Raw genomic sequence first — 25,041 nt, forward strand, 5'->3', positions numbered from 1 at the left:
GGAGGCCCGAGTCAATGGGATCCGTCCTCTAGGCTTGTCCCTAAGCCCATGTGGCTCCTGCCAGCCCCCCGGAAGAGCCTGCGTGTGGGGACTGGGCCCCAGGAGCACGGCCTCTGACCCTGATGGCCTGGCCTTGGCTGACCGCAGGGCTACGGTGGGGAAGAGAAGGTGTATATCGCCACTCAGGGACCCATCGTCAGCACAGTTGGCGACTTCTGGCGCATGGTGTGGCAGGAGCACACGCCCATCATTGTCATGATCACCAACATCGAGGAGATGAACGAGGTAGGCACCCCTGTACCTTACCAGGTGTCTGCTGCTTTGTGCCCTGAGCTAAGCGTCTCGTTTCCGTATTAATCCTTACAGCAGTTTTGTGAGGTTGGTATGTTCACCTCACTGCCTGCCAGGGGGAGGAAATGTGAGGCTCAGCGAAGTTAAGTCAGTTGCTCAGAGCCACACAGAGAGTCAGAGGCAGAGCCTGGAGCTGTGGCCTCTCCACCTCCAGGGCTCAGGATCTTAAACACGATGCTCTGCTGCTGCTCAGCCTGCCAGGGCTGATGCTGGCTACTTCTGTACGCATCACGGCCCATTTAATCGAACTCCCATAAACGTCCTTCAAAATGGGTATTATTTCCATGTTCCAGGTGAGGAAACTCAGGCTCAGAAAAGGGAAGTAACTTACAGGTTAGGAAGCTGAGATTTGAACTCTCTAACTGCAAACCTACTGCCCTGTTACCTCTCTTCCCGCTGGCCTGGGAGGGGTATTGGGGAGAGTATGGCTGGGGTGCTGGGGATATCACAGCCTGATCTGGGCCCCTGCAGAAGTGCACCGAGTATTGGCCGGAGGAGCAGGTGGTGTACGACGGCGTGGAGATCACTGTGCGGAAAGTCATCCACACTGAGGATTACCGGCTCCGACTCATTGCTCTCAGGGTGAGGCCTGGGGTTGGACTGGGCTGGGCAGATGGGGGACTCCACAGCCAACAGGGTCCCAGAGGCCATGATAGCTGAAATTAAGGCGTGTGTCACTCCCAGGATTTACTGATAAGCAGGGACGAGGGAGAGTGTGGTGAATAGACTTGGAGGCCAGAAGAAGGACCAAACCCTCAGTGCATTTCATATCGTTAGGTTCTCTCCATCCACACTGTCATTCATAATGTCTTCCAGCTCTGCTTCAAGTGTACCCAAGGCCAGGACTGTCTGGAAAAGGGGGCTTCAGCAGCTTCCAGCACTGTCCTTATAACTGAGCTTTGAGGTCCTGCCTAGAAACATCCCTTTACCTGAGCTTCCAGCCTGTAGTATGACACCGTCCACCAGAGGGCAGGCACTCCTTGCTGCATTTGGGCTGCACAGGGAGGTTGTGGTTGCACAGAAAAAGGAAAAAAAAAAAAAAGAGAAGAAGACATACGAAATACGAGCAATTACAGAACAGCCCAAAAGAGTGAGGGGAGGCATCCTCCCACCCTGAGGTTGAGCCTCTTCCAGGCTCAGCATTAGAGGAGATTGTTCCTTTGGAGTCAGGAGAATCAGTGCGTTCTGTTTTTGAGAAATCATATGACCCATGTTTGGGGAAAGTGGTGCCACTGTAATAACCCAAAGTCTGGAAGATGAGCTTAGATGCCAGTAAGCTGACATCCTATCCAGAAACAGCCTAGGAGGTCCACTGATGCTGGCAGCCACAGGGTCTGGATAGGATGTCAAGGGCCTGAGACTTGTTCCTCTGAGCTGCCCCCTCCCACTGGAAAAGGTGAAAGAGGGGGTGTCAAGGAGAGCTCAGCCCCTGGAGGACTGGTGCCAACTAAGCATCTCCAAGATACAGGCTTGCTTGCGGGCGGAAAGGGCCAGGAGGTAGAGGGCAGAGGCCGTGGTAGCTGCCACAGCCAGGTAACACAGGGGTGCAAGGAACCAACTTCCTTTTTCCCCCCGAAAGATATGCTGGGGCTGTCTCATCTTCTCAGTGCTGCCGGACTGGTTAGGGAAGAATTGGGACAACTTGGGGCTTGGGGGTATTTACTTCTGTCCATAAACCTTTACAAGCACCTGCTCTGAGCCTGGTTCTGGGTTGGGTACTGGGAACACAGAGCTGTCCAAAGCCTGGACTCTCTCCTCAAGGAGCACCTATAAAATGGTAAGTACTGACATAGAAATAGGTAAGAGCACAGAAGAAGGACCCTTTGTCAGCTAGGGTGCTTAGGGAGGGCTTCCTGGAAATGGTGGTGCTGAATGGGGTTCTGAAGGATGAGTAAGAGTTGGCTAGGAAGCAAAGAAGTGGAGAGAGCATTCCAGGCAGAGAGAAAGTAAAAGTAAGGGCGTGGAAGATAGAATAGCTCTATGTGTGTATACGTGGAGGAGGTGGGGGAAGCAGAGGTTTGATCTGCAAACCATTTGGAGTGCAAGAGAATCAAGTGCAAGTTCACAGGAGCAGGAGCTGGGCCTGGAGCGTAGATGCTGAACCATGTGTGTCTTATTTGCCTGGCTGAAGACCGGGGACGGTGGGTTTGCTTCTAAGAGCAATGACAGCCATCAAAGGGTTCTGAGCAGCAGAGCAGCCTGTGCTGTAGACAGACCGTTTTGACCACTGTGGAGCTGAGGCTGTCAGGGAGGAGATGGGAGGGTCTCACACAGTCGAGAGATGATAAAGACCAAAGTGGAGGCGGTGGTGGTGGAGAGGATAGCACGGAGGGGGGAACACTTGCTGGGGTTGGAGGTGGGCAGGGAAGTATACTGAGGCAAGAGGAAGGGTCCCAGGGCTCTTGGGGGGTGACTGGGCTGTTAAGGGGTGACCAGGAGACAGGAGTGAATTGGAGAAGGGACTTCTCGCCTCTCTTGGATGATCTTGGAGTTGCTGGGGCAGAACCCACGTGAAGACCAGTGCTGACGCTGCTGACCAGCCCCTGCTGCCCACCTGGCTTCGGGTCTCTGTCTGGTGCCACTGGGTGATGTGGTATAGCTGGCAGAGGCCCGAGGCCCCACTCCCTGTGGCCTCCCTCTTGTGTGTTTCCTCCTTCCCTCCATCCATCTCTGGGCTGATCTGTGGGCTCAAAGAGTTCACGTATATCTGGGGTGGGCCTCTGTGTCCTGGACAGAGTGGCACAGAAGAGCGAGGCCTGAAGCATTACTGGTTCACATCCTGGCCTGACCAGAAGACCCCAGACCGGGCCCCCCCACTCCTGCACCTGGTGCAGGAGGTGGAGGAGGCAGCCCAGCAGGAGGGGCCCCGCTGCGCCCCCATCGTCGTCCACTGCAGGTGGGTCCTCCCAGACACCCACGAGGGCAGGGCAACTTCCCCCAACCCTAGGCTGCCCTGCCCCTCACCCACCCACGCCCTTGGCCCTCAGTGCAGGGATTGGGAGGACGGGCTGCTTCATCGCCACTAGCATCTGCTGCCAGCAGCTGCGGCACCAGGGCGTGGTGGACATCCTGAAGACCACGTGCCAGCTCCGTCAGGACAGGTCAGCCCATGGGCAGGGTCTGAGCACGTGGGGAGCTAGAGCCCTGGGGGCAGCAGAGAGAGACTGACGTGTGCATAGGGTGAGGGTTAGGGGACACACTCCATGGGGACTGACCAGCAGACAGGAAGTAGGGAGGACAGATGGGTAAAGGAACCGGATCCAGGCAGTTGGTGGCTGGATGAAGAGGGGAGAGAAACAGAGCTGGTGGACAGAGGGGCAGGGGCTGAGTGGGGGGGGACATGTCACCTGTGTCCCTGCTGTCTGTGCCAGAGCTGGGAGGGACAGGAAGGGGCAGGGGGAGTGGCTGGCCAGGGTTGGCTTCTCTAAGCTGCACAGAGTCCCTGATGTGCCTCAGATGACTGGCACTCTGTGGATCTGGGGGCAGGTCCCTCCATGACCCCGTCCCCACTGTGCGTCTGCTGGGCAGGGGCGGCATGATCCAGACGTGTGAGCAGTACCAGTTCGTGCACCACGTCATGAGCCTCTACGAGAAGCAGCTGTCCCGCCAGTCCCCCGAGTGACCACACTCCTCCCCGAGGTCCTCTGGGTACCACCCAGCCTGAGTCTGGGCCCTCATCCCGGCCACACCCAGGGCCCTGCCTCAGGTCCAGCCTGCCCCCTGTCCCTCCCGCTTCCTTCTCCTCAGTCTGCTCCCCAGCCTGGGCCTGGCCCCTGCCTCCCCCCACAACGTAGCTCTTCCTACTGTACATATTGGGGAGTGGGGGAGGGTGGGGGAGGGGTGTGCCAGGCCAGGCCTGGGGCCCCAGGGCCTGACCCACGCTGCGCGACCTGGGGCCTTGGTTTTTAATGATGGTTCCATTGCTACTTGATCCAAAACATTTCCGTGCCGCACTCTACGTGTCCTGCTGCAGCGTGTTCTGTCTGTCCATCCATCTCTGCTGTCTGTACCGGACACTGTGTCTCCTCAGCCCGGGAGAAGGGTAATGAGCTCCAGCCCCCAAGTGGCCCTGGCAGAGGTGCCTGCCCCCGGCCCCCAGCCCCACTTCTCCCAACAGGCAGATTGCACTTTGCCCCTAGTTACTGGGACCAGGATAAGGACGGGGGGCCTGAGGACCTGGAGGTCAGGCACAGGGAGCTCCTGAGGGGGTGGCAGAAAGATCTCAGCTTGGGGAGAGGTCTCTGGGTGGTGGTGGTGGGAGGAGTATCGCAGCCAGGGTGGCCTCTGGGTGTCAGATGCCCGCAGGAGGCAGTGAGCAACCCACGAGGCATCAGGGAGGAAGGGGACAGATGGGGACAGTGAACCTAGAGGACCTGGGCCACGATGGGAGAGGGGGAGCTCCGAGGGTGGGGTGGGGACTCGGCCCCAGATATGTGTGAAACATTTTTCGGTGTCACTGTGGGAAATCCCTCCCAGAAGTCTCACCACGTGTAGCTCTGCGTGTGTCCCATGTCCATGCGTGTGTTGAGAGCCCGTCAGCAGGGCATGCATGACTCTTTGGCAACATGTGTTATCTTGGAGCCACGTGTTTTTATTGCTGACTTTAAGTACTTATTCCACGGCAGACAGAGACATTTGGTGTCTTTTTATAATTTGCTCATGGTCATTGAATAGAGCAATAAATGGAGCATTTTGAGCAAAACTGGGCCTGTGTGATTGCCTCTCCCCTCCACTCCCTGTATCCCCGTCTTTGTATACACACACGCACACACACACACACACACACACACACCCTGGCCCTCAAGATCCGTGGGACCCCCTTGTGGATGCTGGGAGTGTGGCTTGAATCCAGATTTGAAAAGCCAAAGTCCATCGAGCAGGATCCTCACACACCCCCACCGTCTCACCCAGCCAGGAGCCAGGAGCCATGGGGAGCCACAGGGACAGGTGTTGGAGGTTTCCAGAGAAGGAAAAGTGTCTGGCAGGCCACCAGCTTTGACAGATGGGCCAGAGAGGCCAAGGCTGGAGCAGGGAGACCTTCAGCTCACTGAGGCCCCTCCCTGTTGGCCAGCCCACTTATCCCTTGTTAGCCCTGCAGGTCTCAAGAGCAGCTGCAAGCCAGCAATTTCCCCTGTAAGGCCTGGGCTGAGAGGAAGCCCCACCCAAGGAGCCTGGGGAATCTGCCCCTAGGCAAAGACGCTGTGCCTCCTAGACATTCCTGCTCTATTCTTATCCCAGCCCCCAGGGATGCAGCAAAAGTAGTTGTCATGCCCTTGATGACAGGTGTGGGTCAACCCAGGGCAGGAGGGAGTCCAGGGCAGGGCTGCTAACCAGCAGGTCCTTACAAGGTAGCCTTGAGTGGGCCGGTCGAGGGTATACTACAGACAATGAGGAAAGAACAGGGAGTGCTTGGGCAGCAGGGACGGAGGGCCCAGAGTAGGGGGGCCTGCTCTCCAGCCACCCTGCAACAAGAGGGTGGGCTCTTCTACCCTTCTGCCCAGAATAGGGGGGTTGGGCGGTAGAAACGGGAGCGGGGAAAAGAGCTAACAATTCCCCCTCTTCTCCTGGGGTGGCCCTGTGAGGCCACTCAGCCTCTGCAGGCACCACGTGTAGAGCACAACACGAACGGTGCCCCCTGGATTTGTGCAAAATGACAGACCTGCCAGACTCTCCCTAACTCACCCCCTCCTGGTCCCTGGAAAACACAGACCTGTCGCTTTGTTCCCCAAGCCCTGTTGGACACACACACACACACACACACACACACACACACACACACACACACACTCTGCCATTCAGCTCAGAAGGTCCCACCCGGCAGCAGTGAGAACAAAAAGCTCTGCACAAGGGAACAGAAAAGGTACCCCAGGACCACCCCCCTCAGCCGCCTGCCTGCCCCATGCCCCACGTTTCCTCCAGCCCTGGCCTCAGTCCCCCCACCCCGCAAAGCAGTGTGCCAGCTCGCTGGGACAGCTGCAGAGCCTGAGTAAGGGATCGCCCCCAGGGGGCCAGATACTTAAGGAACCAGTGACTCCTGGTGGCCCCATTGCTGGGGCAAAGGAAGAAGGAGACTGGTCAGTCTACAGCCCAGGCACCAGCTGCACCTCCAAAGCTGCGGTGGACACAGCATTCGAGGGTTACAAGGGATTGGTGACACGAAGGTAAGGCTTGCATCTTCCCTCAGGAAAGGGGCAGAATCTGCTAACTTCTGAGCCCAGAGGGGGACAGCAGGAGCTGGGACAGGGGAGTGGTCTCAGAACCCGGAGGGAGAAGCAGGCCAGGCAGAGAGATATCATGGGATGAGGGGGTTAACTTTAGCCCCAAACCTTCTAATGTGGAAGAAGGCTTTGGGGTCCCCTGGAAGGACACTGGACTGGGAGTCAAGAGGCCAGGATTCTAGTACGGGTGACCTCGGACAGGTTATTTCTCTAACATCAGTTTCTCATAAACAAAATAGAGGTTTAAAAACCGCCACTCTGCGGTTTTATTTAACCACTCTGGTTAAATAAAAGATGGTATGTATACCCATTCGTTGGAATACTGTGTAGCTATTAACAAGGATGGGGAAACTTTACAAACTGGGATGGAAAGATCTGAAAGATGAAGAAAGTGAAAAGAGGGCTGAATAGCGTGTATAATAGGCTACCTTATGTGTTAAAAAAGAGTAGAGACAAAAACATATTCATATTTGCATGAAGGAGCTCCAGAAGGAGCCCAGAGACCACAAGTGGTTACCTGCTGGGGAGGGCTGGGAGACGGAGGGGCTTGGGAGCCGGAGGGAGCCTCTTCACATAGATGTTTATATTGTTTTACTTTTTAACTATATGATTGAATTACCAATTCAAAAAAAAAAGTATAAGAAATAAAAACTCAATCTCTGTCTTTACCATGTCGCAAACGAAAGCAGAGCTGTAGCAGTGCTTTGTCACCTGTCTTAGCATTCCCCCAATGCCAGGGCTCCCCAGGGCCCAGCAAGAAGATCCGCAGTTTCCTTTCAAGGCCTGCTCCAGTGTGGCTTAGTCAGGAAGTTCCTTCTCAGGTCTGACTTCATCCTCTCCTGATAAAACCTCCAGCAGTGCCCCCCTAGTTCCATGTAGCTATCAGTAGTTATCCTCAACTCCCTCTGGGCCTTACTGGGTATGCTGGGTAAGTCTAAATCCTACCTCCTCTCCCTCCAAGTACTTGGAATAGTTTGGCACTAGTCAGTGGGGGACAGGCCCATTGGTCCTTGTAGCCAACCAGGGAAAGGGAGACACTAAGGGAAGAGAAGAGAGGCCAGAGAGAAGAGGCTTGCTGCCCAACCTCTCCTCACCCTCCCCTGTGCACAGCCATTTCCCTCTGTGTCCACCTGTCCCATCCCTTCCCCCCCACCACACACACACATAAGAACATCTCTGAGTCTCCCTCTTGCTCCCTTCCTTGTCCTTCATGGCCTCATCCTCTCCCTGGTCCTCCCAGGTGAGTGCCCACGCCTGCTGTCACCATGATGACCATTCACCACAAGGAGATGCTTCAGGAGCACGTGTCCATGGAGTTCTCCAGTTCCACCACCGACATGCAGACCTTCTCCCAGACAACCAAGATCGTGGGAGGCAAGTAGAGTGGGATGGCTGGAGGAGGGGGTCAGTAATCAGGTAGGGGCAGCCTTTCTTCCTCCAGTATTTGTGACTGCTGGGCCCCTCGAGAGCCCAAGATACCACCAGCAACCCTTCCCAACCTGTGTTTCTAATCTGTGCTTTGATAAAGCTTAGCCAGCCAGATGCTCACCCACAGATCCAACCTCCAGAAAAAAAGCTTAGGAAAAATCAGTCACATGGATGTGTGTGAGTGATTGATGAACTCTCAATTGCTTAAGATCAGAGCCATAGGCAAATACCATCTCTGATGGTAGAATTTCAGGCATGGAGGAAGTTAGGGAGGTAGCAACCTTATCTACCTATGAATAATAATGCTGGCCCTGCCTCACTTAAGAAAGAGAAGACCTGGAGCTGCCAGTGGAGAGAAGATGAACACATAAACAACTGACTTGAGCTTCCAGGCACTCGGCCCTTGGGGACCAGACTTGGGGGAGGGCAGATCCAAGGGAAAGCTGAGAAATGGTCTCAGAGCAGAACAGACTGTTTTAGTCATGTCTCTAGAGGAAAGTGATTAAAAGATGGCCAGGGACCAGGATATTGAATTCCTGTCCTCCCAGTCATTGCCCCCTCCTTCAGAGTCCTCTGTGCACAGAGGTGAAGACCAGATAAACACTTTACACCAATTTCTCCTGGCCAGTGAGGCAGAGCTAGTGGAACAGCCGGGACTCAAGACCAGGAGTTGCAAACTCAATTGACTATAGTAGCGATTCTCAGCCCTGACTGCGCATCAGAGTCATCTTAGTGTAGGAGTGGGGGGAGAGGGGAGTGAAAAAAAACAGCGATATGTGAGTCAGAGGGTTAAATCTGGTGGTTTTTTGTTTTTTGTTTTTTTAAGATCTCCGGGGATTCTGACGTGCAGCCAGCGTTGAAAACCACTGGCCAATAGTGTCCAGGCAGGGAACATAAATGCAGAAAAAAAGACTGAGGTGAACTGGACAGGATATAGTCCATCTAAAGGGACAGTCACTCTTCACCTCCCTCCCACTGACTGTTCTGTTACCATATGGGAATGTGAGTCCAGTGCTGAGGATCCAGAAGTCTGCATTTTTATGTGAAATCTGTTTTTAGATGTAGGGCTATTTTTTGTTTAAACATTGTAAAGGTCAAATAAAAAAACATGTGTAGACCAGGTGCAGCCTTTAGAACTCTGGTCACTATTTAATGCTACTGGGGGACCAGAACTTCCAGAAGAGAAGCCCAAGACACCCATAAAATCCCAAAGACAAGTTTCCGTCTAAGAGAGAAAAAAGTAGAACTCAAGGCTTTGACCCAATAAAGATTGACCAGGGGGTGGATGAGGCGTTGGCTCCCCTAGTGGTTGAAATTTGCCATAACACAATGACCCACCGACTCTTTAAGGTCCTTGTTTCTCGGCCAGTGCTGGTCCTGCCCCCCGCTAACCTAAAATGCTCCACCGTCCCCTCAAGAAAAGGTCAGCCCTCCAATCCCAGGCTAAGCTCCGCCTGTGGCCCATTCTGACCTCTCGCCCGCCGCCACAGAGGAAATCGTGACGAGGAAGTCCTCCAGCACCACAGAGTTCTTCAGCTTGGTGACCCGGAGTTCCAACATCCCTGCTGGCGAGAGCATCCCGGAGTTCGTGGATAAGCCTCAGCCGGTCACCGCGCCCGAGGGTGCGTCCCTCCCCGCGTCTCCCCAGGCCCCTGGGTGCTTCCCTTTCCTCCCCAGTGCCCCAGCCGCCACCACCACCACCATTGTCCTCTCAATACACAATCACTGGCTGGGTCGGGCCGAGGGTCCCTGCCCTGCTCAGGGCTGGGAGCAGGTAGAAGGTGCAGCTTGGAGGCTAAGAGGGAAAAAATAGGTCCTGTGCCCACTGCAGGGGATAAAGCCATGTTCCGAGTCCGGGTGCAGGGGAACCCCAAACCCAACATCTCCTGGAAGAGAGAGAGCGGCACCCCCATCAAGGAGTCCGCCAAGATATTCTACGACAGCGTTAACAAGGAGCACGTGCTGAAGGTGCGAGGTCCAGTTACCCATAAGGTCGGAGGCGGGGACCCCTGGCATGGGCTGCAGGTCCTGTCGCAAACAAGAGATCCACAATGGAGACCCAAGAACTGGGAGATGGGAAAAGGGGCTGTCATTGCCCTAGAGGAGGGGCAGGATAAGAGAAACCATGTCAGGAGCTGGGGGGTTGCCAGAGTGAGCAGGGGACCAAAATTAGGGGCGGGGTAAGGCAGAGCTAGGACAATGCCAGAACAAGGAGGGGGCAAGACCAAATGGAAGAGAAAGAGAGGTTCCAGAAGGTGAGTGAACCCAAAAGGAACGTGAAACCAAAGCTATGGGCGTGGCTAGAAGGGGCTAAGACCACGGTGGGCGGAGCCAGGCTGAGCTGGCGCGGGACCGGCACGGAGGGAGGGGCTGGTCCTAGAGTGTAGGTGAGGGTGAGGGTTCCTGGGCTATTCAGGGGAACCTTCCAGAAGAGCAATGCCAAGGGCCGATCATCCTAGGGTCTAGCTATCTTCTGCATGCAGCCTCTGGCTCCAGACCCTTTGAGGAGAGGGAGGGATGGGTCCCTGGGAGACCTAGACCTATAATTACTCCTGTTCCTCATCCTGCCCGGACTTCCCACTGTGAAAGGCAAAGCGCCTCCCTTCTCCCCACAGACGCTGGTTGCTTCCTTCTCCTCCCGAAGGCGCATTCTAGGACCTTTAGCCCCTACAGCACACACAAGCTGCCCCAGAGCGCCCCCCCCCCCCCCCCCCCCCACCACTGGCCACTCCTTACACAAGGTCATTCATTCGGCAAGCACTTTCCAGGAACCCACTGGTACCTAAGTGCCTTTCTACAGGTGCCAGGGCAGCCTTGTTCACCCCCATTTCCTCAGGGGCTCAGGCCAATACCTGGTACAGAGGAGTAAATCCGTGTTGAATAAAGGCGTACTCAGCCCAGCGTCAGAAACTGCAGATAAAGCTGCAAATCAGAGGAAGTCCCTGTCATCCAGGAGCTCACAGCCAAGGGGGAGAATCCAATGCAGAATCAGGCTCCAAACAGACACACGCACACTGACCGCTACCTGGCACCTCCTAATCACAGAGGCTGCTCAATCCTCCACACACACATCCAGCACTCAGCTCCTCCCCCAGCCCGAAAGAAACACCCTCCTTTCCCATCTCACAGACAGTCCCCCTGTGGTTCCCTCCCCACCTCCCCTGCTAATGGCCTGACTCTGATCCAGCTGGAGCCACTGACCTCGGATGACTCTGACAACTACAAGTGCATTGCAAGCAATGACCATGCAGACGCCATCTACACCGTGTCCTTGCTTGTGACCGAGGGTGAGCCAGCCCCGTTCTCCTGGCCTTTCCTCTTAGGGACCAAACTCCCTCTGTCTGACCCTGTCCCTCTCTCTGTCCTCAGGTGAAGAAAAATTGGATTTCAAAAAGATGTTGAGGAAGAGGTGAGGCTGGGAGGCTCCTCTGCCTAGGGTGTGGTCCCCCCACCCTCCAGGCTAGAGCTTCTGGAAGGCCTTTCAACAGCCCCCTGAGTTAATGGCCCAGCCTCCAAGAATCCATGGAGTAGGGAGGAGCATCTCATGGTTGGGAGAGGCCCCCTCTGTCTTCAGAGAAAGGCACTAAGTCCAAGTTTGGCACCCACTTCCTTCCAGGGGACCCCCTCCTCCCAAGAAGCAGCAGCAGAAGGTGACGGATGAGAAAGAGATGCTGGAGATTTTGTCCCAGGTGCCCAAGAAGGACTTTGAGAAGACCTGCATGGAGTATGGTTTCACAGACTTCCGGGGACTGCTCAAGAAGCTCAAAGGGATGAAGAAAGTGGAGGTAGAGGTCAGTGCCCATCAGGGAGCAGGGAGCTGCAGGCCAGGGGCTGGGCCTTACTGAAAGTGCTAGTGCCTGTGTGACTCCCGGTGGCAAGGTCTCCCCACCACGCACGTGCGTACTCAAGGGCATTCTCTACTGCAAGGGCAGGCAAGGAACTCAGGTCACCCTCCTTCTACCTCTTTTCTCTTCACTGCTCCCTAATGTATTTGCATGGACTTTGGAGTCAGACAGACCTGGGTTCAAAGTCCAGTTCTACTGCCTTATTAACTGAGTGAACTTGGGGGTCTCTCTGATCCTGTTTCTTCATCTGCAAAATGAAAATTATACTTTCCTTTTTCATTTGTTTTTGTGGTGGTGTTCTCATTTAGTCACTCAACAACTCATAACTGTTAAGCATCTACACTGGAATTAGAAGGCCTATGTAATGGGCCCAGGTACATAGTGACTATTCCGCAAATGGTGGTTCCTTTCTCTTCCCTTATCATACCCGTTTCCCCCTAAATCTTCAAGTTGTTCGTTGTAGGGGGAGGGGGGTGGCGGGGAGCACAGTTATCTAATCAGCCTAGTCATTTCTCCCCAGACCTTCAGGGGGCTCCTCCAGCACTGGAGACACAGTCTGGGCAGATTCCAGATTCCAGATGCCTCTGACACCTGCCTTTTTGTTACCACAATTTCTCAGACCATCCAGATTCTGAAGCCCCTGGAAGACAGAGAGACCAAGGTGGATACCACGGTGGTCTTTGACTGTATAATGGAGCTGAAGGACCCCAATGTCAAAATGACATGGATCAAGGTGGGGAGAGCACCTAGGAAGGGCCCACCCTGGAATATCATTTTTTCTCTGCACCCCTTTCCTTCCAAGACCCTCTCAATACCCATAAGCCCTTTCCTCTCCTCCATCCCATCCAAAGGATGCCATCTGGTATGGTTGAAACTGGATGAGAGCTGGGCTTTATTCTTAGATGTTCCACCAGTTTGCTGTTTGATTTGAGACAGTTACTTCCCTTTCTCTATACCTCAGTCTACCCATCTGAAAAGGCTGGATTAGATAGTCCTGCAGGTCACTGAAGATGGACCTCTAAGAGAAAGTATCTAGTGAACTCATGCATATTAAGAGTTCGGGTCTCGGGAGAGGCAGAGACCCTGGATCCCACCGAGCCAGATGATGAGGCTAGAGAGATCTTAGGGGCCTCTGAGTGTGTTTGAGGATCTTAGAGAGGTAGATACGGCACCTTCCAGCTCAGGCTGGCTTTGGGGAATGGAGACCTCTAGAAATCTCCTCCTAAACCCCTTTATCAGCTTTTCTACCTATTCCATGAGGCAGGATAATGAGCCACTGAGGATCCAGTACTCCCTGGGCAAGTATGACGTGAAGCAGATGGGCACCAAGTACATGCTGGTCATTACCAACGTGAACATGAACGATGCAGGCACCTACAGCCTGTCCGTGGACAACAAGAGGATAAGTGCAAAGCTCACAGTGCTGGGTAAGAGTGTGGGCACCAGGCAGCACAAGGAGGACACAGTCAGGGTCAGGGCAGAGGAATATCCAAGGACGGGGTCCATGGGGACATGGGAGGAAGGACCATGGGGCTGTGCACAGATTGCACGGGAATGGGAGTTAATGGCGGAGAGAGACATGGGGTATAAGGGAGAGGACTATGAGATAAAGTGCTATGGGGCAGTGTAGCATAGTGGTTAAGAGTACAGCTTCTGGAGTTGAACTACTGGAGTTCAAAGCCCAGCTTCTGTCACTTATGAGCTGTGTATTTGGGGCAAGTGATTTAACTTCTCTTTGCCTCAGTTTTCCCATCTGTAAAATGGGAAATAATGGTAGAGTCTACCTGAATGCTTTAATATGTGCAAAATGGCTAGAATAGTGCCTGGCGCATATCTAAAATCACATAGAGAAATATTCTTTCTAAAATTGCTGTTAACATTACTGGGGAGGAGACCATATGAACATCATGGGGGGAGACTCTAGGATTCACAAGCAGAAGGAAAGAAGGATGCTTTCCCCAACTGTGGGCTACAGGACGCCAATGACACCTGAGTCTTTATGCCCCCCCTTCACCATCCTGCCCCTCAGGAGGGATCAGGGATACAGCCCAATGAATGCCCCTCCTACTCTTTGCTGCAGATGAGCCTCTGAAGTTCTTGGGAGAGATGAAGCCAATGAAGGTGATGGAGCGCCAGACAGCTGTATTTGAGATCCACCTCTCCAAGAAAGTGCCCAACTTTGTGTGGAAGTTCAATGGAAAGGAGCTGAAGAGGGATGAAAAGTATGAAATCACTGTGTCTGAGGATGGTTTGACCCACACGCTTAAGATTAAGGATGCCAGACTCAGTGACAGTGGCGAGTTCTCTGCCGAGGTGGGGGACCTGGTTCAGAAGGCCCAGCTCACTATTGACCGTGAGTGTTCGGGCCAGAGCTTGAGGGGTGGGCTTCATGCCACAGCAACCTCCATGTGAGCATCTATCCATCCATCCATCCATCCATCCATCCATGTATCTGTCCATCTCCTCCTTGCAAGGCCCTTTGATGGCTACTAGAAAGATAGAGAGTTCTCTCTGCTAATTCCTAGTCTAGTGGGAGAAGCAGGTGTGGCAATGGAATTAGAACAAAAGTTCTTAAGCAAGGAGTCAAGACACTCTAGGATCTTACTATCGGCTGGGGGATCACAGGTCAAGAAATTATTAGCCTTTATGGCTCTAATATCATATATTACAGCACATCACTCTTGACTACTTACATTCTTATATTATACCTAGTTTGGAGAGTTGCACATGATGGTGGGTCATACTTGTGAACCACTCTTGACACAAGTGACATGGAACAATCATTGCTGTGATTGAGGGAGACATGGAGGCTGTGAGAACCCAGAGAAGAGGCACCACGTGGCAATGTCAAAAAGGATATGATGAGATGACGGCAAAGCTTTACCAAGTAAAACAAAAAGGAATTCAGTTTTCAGGGAAGGGGCAAGAGAAGAGGACATTCTCAGGAGAGGGAATAGCATGTGTAAAGGCCCAGACACCAGAGAGACAATGCAATTATGGCTGGAGCTCCAAGGGGACATTAGAGATATCACCTGCAGTGCCGTGAGGAGGTGAAAGCTGTTGTCCCATTTTACGTATGAGGAAAATGAGACTTAGGGAGTGAATGCTCTGCATACAGTCAGCTGGCAAGCAAGAGGCAGAGCTGGGACCCTCCCTGCCGGGTACCTCTGTGAGTCGGGTACACACTTCATGTCACAAGGCCCTGTGGTTTCTAGGGTCAAGAAGAGGAGCAGGGCAGCATCTAGCTGCAGAGAAGGAGGTTGGGAGCAGGACCAAGTGTTTGTTTGTCTGTCCATAGGCATCCCTATAAAGTTTGTGAGCACCCTCAAGAACGTGCGTGTGAAAGAGAGGAGTTGTGCGTGCCTTGAGTGTGAGCTGACATCCAAGAATGTGACCCTGCGCTGGAAGAAGGACGGACAGCTGCTGGAGCGTAGCTCCAAATACAGCATGAACCATGAGGGCAAGCGAGCGGAGCTGGTCATCGAGGATGCACAGCTCAGTGACAGTGGCGAGTACACTGTGGTGGCCATGCAGGATGGGGACCCCATGGAATACTGCAGTACTGCTGTAGTCACTGTGGAAGGTATACGCCCTGTCAGTCCCCACTGACCAACCCCCCAGCCCTAACAGTTTCCTACTGTGGACACCCATCAGTCCCCTGACTGACTTCAATCGTCCTCTAGACCATGATCTAATTCTACCTCCCCACTCTGACCACCCCCATCTCCCAAATTCTGACCATCTCTACCTCCTAGACGCTGACCATCCCTCATCTTTTGAACTCTATCCCCAATCCCTAGACTTCATCCATCCTTTACTTCCAGACTCTGACCATCCCCAGCAAACCTGGTCACCCCACACCCCTAGACCCTGACCAGCCCCTACTCACTATCCCTGACCACTCCTCACTGACTCTGACCACCCTCAACTCCCAATAAACGCTGGGCATCCCACAGACCAGCATAACCAGCTAAATATCCCAACTCCATTAACCACCTGCATCCCACCATCTAGTCCCCTTCTTCACCTGAGCATCCTATGTCCCCACTGACCATCCTCCGATGATCAGCCCCCCATTAGCCATCTCCCAGAATTCCCAGTTGCCATTTCCCAATGCCATTGACTTTTCCCCAACCGCCCCCCACCTACCTGCTCTAATGCCCCCACCGACCATCACCCACTTGCCCATTTCCAAACATCTTGCTCATCATAAATGATTTTGATAGATGCCACCAGCCCTTTTCCCGTAAGTCCCTTCCACCCCGATACCCTAACCCAACCCCTGCCCCCTTTCTCTCGAGAGCGGCTGGCCACCGTGAAGAGCGGGATGTCCGACGTGCACGCGGCCACCGGGAGCTCGGCTGAGCTGTGCGTAGTGCTGAACGACGAAAAGGTGGATGGCGTGTGGCTGAAGGATGCCGAGGAGGTCCGAGACAGGGGCCAGGGAAGGAAATGAAGGACGAAGGGGTCGACCGGGCATACACTCGCACTCATGACCGCCCCTCGCCCCGCAGATCACGGACTTGACCGGCGCGCAGATCGTGAAGCAGGGTGCAGTACACAAGCTCATCTTCCCCAATATGGGGCCAGAGCACGAGGGCAAGTACACATTCAGGGCCAAGGGTGCAGAGAGCGAAGCCTCGGTATTTATTGCAGGTAAGGTCGCCGCCCACTATACGCCTGGCCCGCCCACCTACTCCTAGCTCCTCCCCCATCCCCCATGGGCTCCTCCTCCACCCCTCGGCTCCTCCCGCGTCCCTGCTCTTCGAGCCTTCCCTGCCTCCCCTCCCTGCAGATCCTCCAACCATCGACCCATCGGTACTGGAGGCACTGGCCGCGCACCCGGTGACCGTGAAGGTGGGCCACACCGCGAACATCAAAGTGCCCTTCCGGGCAAAGCCGCTGCCCAAAGTGACGTGGTACAAGGACGGCATGGAGGTGACGGAGGAGGAACGCGTGTCGATGGAGCGTGGGGAAGACCAGGCGCTGCTCACCATTTCGAACTGCGCGCGGGAGGACAGTGGCATCATTATGCTCAAGCTCAAGAATGACCATGGCTCCGCCACAGCCACGCTGCACCTCAGCGCGCTGGGTGAGGCCAAGACCCTGGCTTGGCTGGGCTGGGGGCGGCACGCAGGCTGAGGAGAGCGCTGGAGTTCGGGTTGAGAATGGGAATGAAGTGCTGGCTTTGCAGCCAGAAGACGCCCATTTCCTAACTTCCTAACTAGGTGGCCTTGGGCAAGTCCATTAACTTCCTGAGCCTCAGCTTCTCATCTGCGACAGGGTGGTTTTTTTAAAGTGCCTATTTCAAGTGAATTTAAAGACGATAGCAGAGTGCACAGCACGTACTTGACCTTCAGATGTTGCTGAAGTATTGTAACTGACTTGGAGATGAGGATGTGGTTGGAAGTAAGGTGGAAATGAGGTAAAAGAGAGGTGGAATTTAGGATGAAAGTGAGGTTCATTGCGAAGAATATTGGAGTTGGAAGTGAAATGGAGTGAGGGGAGGTGAGATAGGGTTGAGGATAGAATGAAATCGAGAGAAAGATGGAATGAGGGTGGGAATGGTATTTGGGATGGGTCTGAACATAAAGTTAAGGAAAGACATGAGGAGCTGGCCTTAGTGAACTCATATTCAACATGCAACACACACACACACACACACACACACACACACACACACACCCCAGCATCACCTCCTCCACCTGCATCTCCATCAAGCTGTGGGTTTGGATGGATTGGGTTTCAATTCAGTTTGGCAGTATGACTGGGCACCTCCTCTGTGTTCTCAGTACTGAGGACACAGGGATGAGTTATCCCCAGCAGTCCCTCAACCCAAAAGGGATAAAAACCGGCAGACATGTAATTATAAAATAAACTGTAATAAAAGAAAGTACTGGAGTTCTGGAAGCTGAGAGGAGGGGGGACCTTGTCTGGAAGAGGTAAGTGGGAATTAGCTGAGGTGGGGGTCCCTCAGGTCCAGTTCACTCATTCCTAGGCAGACAGGAATCTCGGGGGGGCAGGGATCAAGACATTTGGGCAAGTCTTAGGAAAACAGTGACAGAGGGAAGGGCAAGGGATCCGCAAAGCTCAGAACCTAGCTATGTCTCAGTCTGGTGGACCTCCAACCAGTGGGATGAAGCCCTTCTGGCCCTTTGCTCCAAAGACACATTCTGATGCTCTCTTCTGTCCTTAGACCGTCCCAAGCCTCCCCAAGGCCGGGTGGAGTTCCTGGAGCTCTCGGGTAATTGTGTGCACATGAAGTGGAAGGCCCCGAAGGACAACGGCGGGCGGCCTATAACACAGTTCATAGTGGAACGGAAGGCAGTCGGCAAGAAGTCCTGGATTAAGATTGGTGAGGTGGACAGCAAAGTCACCAAATTCTCCACCAACAAGGTGGAAGAGGGGAAGGCCTACCAGTTTCGTATCCTGGCCGTCAATTCGGAAGGAGTGAGCGACCCGCTGGAGACAGAGGAAGTGTTTGCAGGAAATCCTATTGGTCAGTGAGATAGCCCCGTGCTCAATGGGGACCTCAGGGGCCACCGTGGGGACCTTCAGCCGGTGAGGAGTGCTGGTCTGTGGGAGATTCCGCAGGGTCATCTCTAGCTGCCCCACGAGACAGATGGCTTCTAGAGTAAGAGCAGAAGATCGTTTTGGACGGGAATTGTCAACTTTTTCCAGTCAGATCACATGCACAACACACTCCCGTGGGTACCTCCAGAACTGTGCACAGTTCCAGGGAGATAACTCCACTTGTTTCTCCATTCCAGAAATCATCCCATACGCAAGGGAGAGTAATGTTACTTTAGGGATAGCCTTGAATCCACTAATTTTTTTTCCAAAGAAAACCCTTGACAACATTGGCATTTTAATTATGATCACTAGTTAATTACTTGCTACACTCCTCCCAACTGATCTCCATGTTTCTGTGTGTCAAGACAGTACATTAAAAACTGTGCCACTGGGGATGCCACAGGTTGGAAAATTCAAGTTGGCGGCTCTCTATCTTGGCTACACATTAGAATCACTTGAGGTCTCTTAAAAAATGCTGATTCCTGGTCTCCACCCTAGGCCAGCTGAATTAGAATATCAGGACACAGGACCCAGACACTAGTTTTTGGTGGTGTTTTGGGTTTTTTTTTTTACTTCCCACATGACATTAATGTGCAACCAGAGTTAATCATTGGCTTAAGTTTTTTTAAGGAAGGAACCAGAGCTCAGCATGGGGTGGGCAACTGTCTACATGCTCCCCCACCTAACCTCTGCCCTCTCTCTCTCTCCCACAGAGCCCCCTGGTCTTGCCTCCCAGCCCCAAGTGACTGACGTGACCAAAGAGGCTGTGACCATCACATGGAACGCCCCCACCCAAGATGGGGGAGCCCCAGTGCTCGGCTACATTGTGGAGCGGAGGAAGAAAGGCAGTAACCTGTGGGTGCCAGTCAACAAGGACCCCATCCAGGGTGAGGTCGAGGGACAAAGGCCCAGGAGGGACCAAGGGAGACTTTGTTGGGTGGACCCATGTACCCGTGCTGCTCTGAACATACTCCCTCCTCCAACTCCTTTGTGGGTTTTCATAGCATCTCATGACCCCCTCTTCCACATCTACTCACTCTATGGTCTCCTACCACGTGGACCACCCCTGGCCTCATTACCCCTCAAATTCCCATTTCAGGCACCAAGTACACTGTGGATGGTCTCCTGGAGGACACAGAATATGAATTCCGAGTTGTAGCTGTGAATAAGGCAGGCCCCGGACAGCCTAGTATGCCATCCAGCTCAGTGGTAGCCAAGGACCCTGTCAGTGAGTATGGTGCTGCCAGGCCCCAACACATAGTGGAATTAGCCATTGGAGGTAGAAAGAGGATTTCTTCCCGGGAAAGTCTAACAGGAGTGGATCACACGGTCTCCACTCTCTGGGAGCCGCCAGCCTGATAGAGGGACAAGATTCACACACAAGAGAAAGCCAGCAAATAAAGATTGAGAGTCAGGGACAGCGAGGAGGTGGGTGGAAAAAAGTTTTTATCAAATGTTGAGTATGTCTGGTTAGGGGAGGTAGTAGAAGCATGTTTGAGGATTGAGCAGGGGTGTTGGGTAAGTGGTTGGGTGGGTGCTGAGCTTAGGTGGTGAGATGGGGAGATCACGCATGAATGGGTGTGGTGCAGAGGGCTGAGCTAAAGGCTAGAGTTTTCAATACAGAGGGGTTGAGTGTATAGTGTATATTGAATTTGGAGGGTTTTGACTTCAAGGGTGAAAGTATTGAGACTGAGAGAATTAAATTTAGAGGTTGTTGAAGGTGAAAGCCTGGGTATTGAGCGTTTTAACTGTGAGTGTTGAAGGTAGAGGTGTTGAAAGTTAAGTTTCAGGGGTATTGAGTGCAGGAATTGGGCATGGCGTTGAGTGGAGAAGAATCTGGGGGCTGACTAGTTGTCTGTGTCACGCAGAACCCCCGGGCCTGGTGCAGGGCCTGCATGTGTCGGATTCCTCCAACTCCAGCATCTCCCTGGCCTGGCTGGAGCCTGCCGAGGGAGACCCACCCTCTGGCTACATCCTTGAGATGCGGGCTGAAGACACCAAGGAGTGGTCCAAGTGCACAAAGATCCCCATCTCGGGCACCTGCTACACAGTAGGAGGCCTCACCGAGAGGCAGAAATACTTCTTCCGAATCCGGGCTGTGAACGAGGCTGGGTGTGGGGAGCCTGTGGAGCTGGACGAGGGGGTCCGTGCCATGCCACCACCAGGTGAGGGATGCAGACAGGGCTGGAGTATAGGCCCCAACATCCTAGCTCCACACCTTCCTCTCTGGGACCTCATCCCACAGGAGAAAACTGGGCAATGCTGTGATCAAGAAAGAGTCGTCCATGCTTGTGCCTGGACAGAGCTAGGGATAACCCCAGGGCCTTCCCTGCCAAAGACAAACAAACAAACAAATAAAACAAAAACCAAAAACCCCACTCATTGTGCGCCGAAGAGTATCTACTGTGTGCCAAGGGAGGTGTTAGGGATTTAGAAAAAAATAAAACACAGGACCTGCCCTAAAGAGTCTTATATAATAATAGAGGGAGACAGATGAGAAAAAATAAATAAATGCTTCACAGCATCACAGGGTTGCTAGATGTCTGTATGGCCTGTAGTGAGAGCATGAGGAGAAGAGGTTGGGAAAAGCTTTGGAGGGGAGGCTTAAAGCTAAGTCTTCTGGAAAGAGTGTTCCATGCTCCCATCTCTGTCTCCTCCATCTCAGCTGCTCCCAAGTTTGACCTCAGTGCCCGGCTGAAAAGTCATATGGTGGTTCGCGCTGGGACAGCCCTCTGTATCCATGCCGCCTTCTCTGTGAGTCCTACCCTGGCCCCCAGACGCCCACCACTTAACCAAATTGGCTGCTGCAGCTAACATAGTCTCTGCCTCTGCCTCTGCCCCTCGCCAGACCCCTGGCCTCAGAGCCTGGCAGGAGACTCCTGGACAGTGGGATAGGGCCTGCCCCCAAATACCACCCAGGTGACCCCTGGTGCCATCTCCTGTCACCACCCAGGGCTCACCACCACCCAACGTGATCTGGCTGAAGGACGGCGTGCCCACCAAGGGCAGGGAGGCCATCACCAAGAGCAAAAACCACTCCCAGTTCCTCATCAGCAGCACCAAGCGCTCCGACTCAGGGGTGTACCGCATCTTGCTCCGGAATGAGTTTGGAGAGGCGTACCATGACATCCACGTGCGTGTGGCAGGTATGACAACAGGTAGAGGCCTGGGGAGGCATCGCTGCACACGCTCCCTAGTGCTGCTTGAGTCCCTACCACTGTAAAGTCATGCCTTAAGGTAGTCAAGTCTTCTTTGGCACCACAAAGCAAGACTTTATCAGCCTTTGCCTTAATGCGGAGGGTTGTTTTCACTTTTTCTCAGTGTCTTGAAGCCCCAGAGGCATTGAACTAGGACCCAGCCCTTGTTTCAGTCTCAGTCATATGTGGAGAGCTTCGGGGCATATGCAGAGTAGGGTCTGTGCGCATAGAGAGAGCAGAGAATGGGTAAGAGGCAGGAGGGACAGATGGAGAGGAATCCATTAAAACTTGGGGTAATTTGCCTATATGTTATTGGAAATACTTTTAAAGTTTGTGATGTGGTCACCAAGAAAGCCTTTTGGGGGGAGCTTCACAGTCCCACAGTGTCATTGCCATCCAGCTTCATTAGAATTCTTGAACCACAGCTGAAATGAGCCTTCTGTTATTTTTCAGTCCCCCCAGATATTTAGAATTTTAATAATAAAGGTGGTGAGTAAAAACTTTGGAAAGAGCCTTTTCATTATCTTAGGTTGCAGGAAACTTTGTAGGTTTTGAGGTTTAACACATTGTGTATTATTAAATTTACATTGATCACTATGCCAAAGAGCATGTGACACATTCTTCTGCATTGATGCATTTTGTACCTCTCTCCATTAAAATCATAACAGCCCCCCAAATTGGGTGGCCCCTTAGAGACGGCTGGAAGCTTTATAATAAAGCCCTAAACCCCCAAGAGAAGAATGGGTGAACTTTTATTGAACAGATCCTACATGCCAGGCACTTTACGCAACATTTCCATGATAGTTATTGTTAGCCTCATTTTGCAAATGAGGAAATGGGTCTCAGAAAAGATAAGTAACTTGCCAAAGTTCACAGGGCTAGTAAATGGCAGAGCTACACTTCATAAATAGTTCTTTCTGACTCCAAGACCCCCAGCTGCCTGAGAGTTAGAAGAAGGTAAGGTGCCCCATCCCATCCTCCTTAGGGCTTGGCAGGTAGCGGGGGTGGGGGCACGATACTTCAGCCCCCCAGGGTGGCTGATGGACCTTCGGACCCTTCCAGATTTTCCGCAGCCACCCACAAACCTGCAGCTGTTTGAGGAGGTCCCCAACACGGTGACTCTGACCTGGAACCACAGCCCCGACGTGCAGGAGGACAGCGAGGCCCACTACGTCATCATGAAGCGGGATGCCAGCACCGCCACCTGGTTCACTGTGGCCGAGCACGTCTTCAGCAACAAGTACACGGTGACCGGGCTGCTCCCCGGCAGGAAGTACTACTTCCGGGTGCTGGCCCGGAACGAAATCGGTGACAGCGACCCGCTGGACTCCAGGGATACCTGGCTCGTCAACAAGGACAAGAGTGAGTCTGGGGACTTGGGGGTTCAGGTAACGTCTGGGATCCCTGATGGCGGGCATGAAATAAGGGTTGCAAGGGGTACCCAAGATTTGAGGTAAAATCTGAGGAGCACTGAGGTGAAAGGGTTGATTAACATCAGGGACCCGGGGGAGAAAAGCAGAGGTCTGGAAGCCTAGGGGAGGAGATTCCTTCGGGGTACACTGAGGGGTGGGACTAACGCGGAGGTGGGGTGGGGAGGTCCCCTTGGGGGCGGGGATGACAGTGGGGTGCCGGAGGGTGAGGAGGGGTTGTGGAGCTGAGAGGCTGACTGAGGTCCTGACTGAGGACTCAGGGAGAGTCCAGGGGGCAGGGATGACATCCAGAAACCCTGGAGGGAGGGCATTAAGGGTAAGGATAGCTGCGGGAATCTTGAAATGAGGGCCTAAACTGGAGAAAGCAGAGACCGTGGAGGCTGCGAGGGCGTTGGGGAAAGCTTGGATGGGGAGTTAAAGGCCAGATAACAGCTCGGGTCCGGAGGCTGGCGGCTGGAAAGAAGTCTAGGACGCCCGGGTCTGGAAAAGCGTAAAACCCCGCGGACCTGGTTTAGGTCTTGGAACCCATGGGGGTGGGGGGGTGGCGGAAGGTGAACCTTAGGAACGAGTATAAAGTCGGGGCCCCAGAGTTGATAGCGCGTGGGAATCTAACCCAGGTCCTCGGGGTTCCGTGAGATGGGTCTCCGGGGCGTCTTAGGAGCACTAAGCCGGCGCGCGATGGATGGGGGCCTTGGTGTGCGCTCACCGCCCTTCGTGTCCCATCCGGGCGCAGCCGAGGACCAGAGCGCCAAGCTGAAGCCGTACCAGCAGAAAGACTGGCGCTACGCGCCGCGCTTCCTGACCCCGCTCAAGCCGCACACCGTGCTGCGCGGCCAGGACTGCACCATGACCTGCGCCTTCCTTGGGAACCCACGGCCCACCGTGACCCTCTACAAGGGCGACGTCAACATCACGGCCAACTCCAAGTTCTGGTACAACTCCACCAGTGGCGTGTGCACCATCGTCATCCCCACCTGCACACTCAAGGACAGCGGAGAGTACAGCGTAGTGGTGGAGAACGAGCTGGGCAAGGACCGCAGCAGCTGCACGCTCACCGTCTACGGTGAGGGTGCAGCGCCGGTCGGCCCGGGACGGTGAGGGTGCCTGGCTGTGTCCCGCGTGGGGCAGAGGCGCAAAATGGCGGCCTCCTGAGCCGTTGATCAGCTCTTTTCCTATGGCTGGCGCAGGCTTTTATTTAATCTGACATGGGGTGGTGTAAACATTCTCCAACTGGCCATAGTTCGTACCACTGTCCCATCTTCTCGATGTCATTTGTTATGTGCCTGGCCGCTGCAGACTTGGGAGTTTGCAATCCCTCAGCAGTCTGTAGTTTGCAACCCTTGGTGGGCCTAGACTTGCATTTGAAAAAGACGCCAGTCATCAGGCCTAAACCAGACTTACCAATCACAATCTCCCTGGCAGGGTTCTGGAAGGAATCTTTATGTTTACAAATTTTGCAAGTGGTCCTGATGCGCAACCAAAATTGAAGACTACTGGTCTGAGATAAGGATAGATGGGAGGCACTGAAGGGAACCTAGTGGAGGGAGGCCCTCCCTCTGCACATACGTGTGCTATGTTTCTGCTCATGGGTGCACATATAGGGGAAATATTCTGTTTCTTCCTACACACTCTACTGTCTTCACAGCTAAACAGCCAGTTGCATGAACTGTCTAAATGCAAAGATGACCTGTTTTGCTCCTCTTTGTTTAAACTCCCTCCTAGCTTTCCCATGATCCTTTAGATAAAAATCACAATCAACAAGCCCCTCCCCACCATCTACCTGTCCAGCCTCATCCTCTGCCACTCTCCGAAGTCTCCATGGCACACTATTGGTGTCCATGGTTTCCATGGTTACAGATGCTTTTTTTCATCCTGTTATAGATGCCTTTCTCTGGGGAAAGGACCTGGTCCTGTTGCTCTGTCTCTCAAGTACCCAGCTAAGTGTCTGGCATTGAGATGACGCCTCCACAGTGGCTGCTGAACTGTGTAACAGAACTAG

At 53.6% G+C, this 25,041-nt stretch overlaps 4 protein-coding genes across 5 annotated transcripts in view; all 4 read left to right on the plus strand.

Annotated features, from left to right (window-relative positions):
• Positions 1-4,381, plus strand: part of PTPN5 (protein tyrosine phosphatase non-receptor type 5) — a 54,439-nt gene extending 50,058 nt beyond the window's left edge. The window contains exons 10-14 of one of the 2 annotated variants that reach the window (XM_027115699.1): positions 148-285; positions 823-933; positions 3,087-3,247; positions 3,339-3,452; positions 3,880-4,356. In XM_027115699.1, coding sequence (XP_026971500.1) covers positions 148-285; positions 823-933; positions 3,087-3,247; positions 3,339-3,452; positions 3,880-3,973 — 618 coding nt within the window. In that variant the 3' untranslated portion in view covers positions 3,974-4,356. Of the gene's footprint in view, positions 1-147; positions 286-822; positions 934-3,086; positions 3,248-3,338; positions 3,453-3,879 lie in introns of both variants that reach the window. The other variant, XM_027115700.1, reaches the window with a different exon arrangement.
• A 3,368-nt stretch (positions 4,382-7,749) lies between these two features.
• Positions 7,750-22,089, plus strand: LOC113624927 (immunoglobulin superfamily member 22). Its single transcript, XM_027115217.1, has 16 exons — positions 7,750-7,943; positions 9,488-9,619; positions 9,829-9,965; positions 11,185-11,284; positions 11,367-11,406; positions 11,614-11,788; positions 12,462-12,575; positions 13,107-13,269; positions 13,923-14,195; positions 15,141-15,425; positions 16,144-16,268; positions 16,357-16,498; positions 16,638-16,934; positions 19,129-19,302; positions 19,515-19,643; positions 20,284-22,089. Exons 1-16 carry the CDS (start codon positions 7,835-7,837, stop codon positions 20,847-20,849), a joined length of 2,961 nt encoding a protein of 986 aa, XP_026971018.1. The 5' UTR covers positions 7,750-7,834; the 3' UTR covers positions 20,850-22,089.
• A 467-nt stretch (positions 22,090-22,556) lies between these two features.
• On the plus strand, positions 22,557-23,072 carry LOC113624930 (immunoglobulin-like and fibronectin type III domain-containing protein 1). Its single transcript, XM_027115220.1, has one exon. The coding sequence runs from the start codon at positions 22,653-22,655 to the stop codon at positions 23,067-23,069; it is 417 nt and encodes a 138-aa protein (XP_026971021.1). The 5' UTR covers positions 22,557-22,652; the 3' UTR covers positions 23,070-23,072.
• A 606-nt stretch (positions 23,073-23,678) lies between these two features.
• LOC113624929 (immunoglobulin-like and fibronectin type III domain-containing protein 1) lies at positions 23,679-24,743 on the plus strand. The gene has a single exon (XM_027115219.1). It carries the CDS (start codon positions 23,679-23,681, stop codon positions 24,138-24,140), a length of 462 nt encoding a protein of 153 aa, XP_026971020.1. The 3' UTR covers positions 24,141-24,743.
• The last annotated feature ends 298 nt before the right edge of the window (positions 24,744-25,041 follow it).

The sequence above is a fragment of the Aethalodelphis obliquidens genome, unplaced genomic scaffold (genome assembly GCF_003676395.1).
Source record: "Aethalodelphis obliquidens isolate GAN/ISIS:26980383/991018 unplaced genomic scaffold, ASM367639v1 scaffold14, whole genome shotgun sequence".
Classification (NCBI taxonomy): Eukaryota; Metazoa; Chordata; class Mammalia; order Artiodactyla; family Delphinidae; genus Aethalodelphis; species Aethalodelphis obliquidens.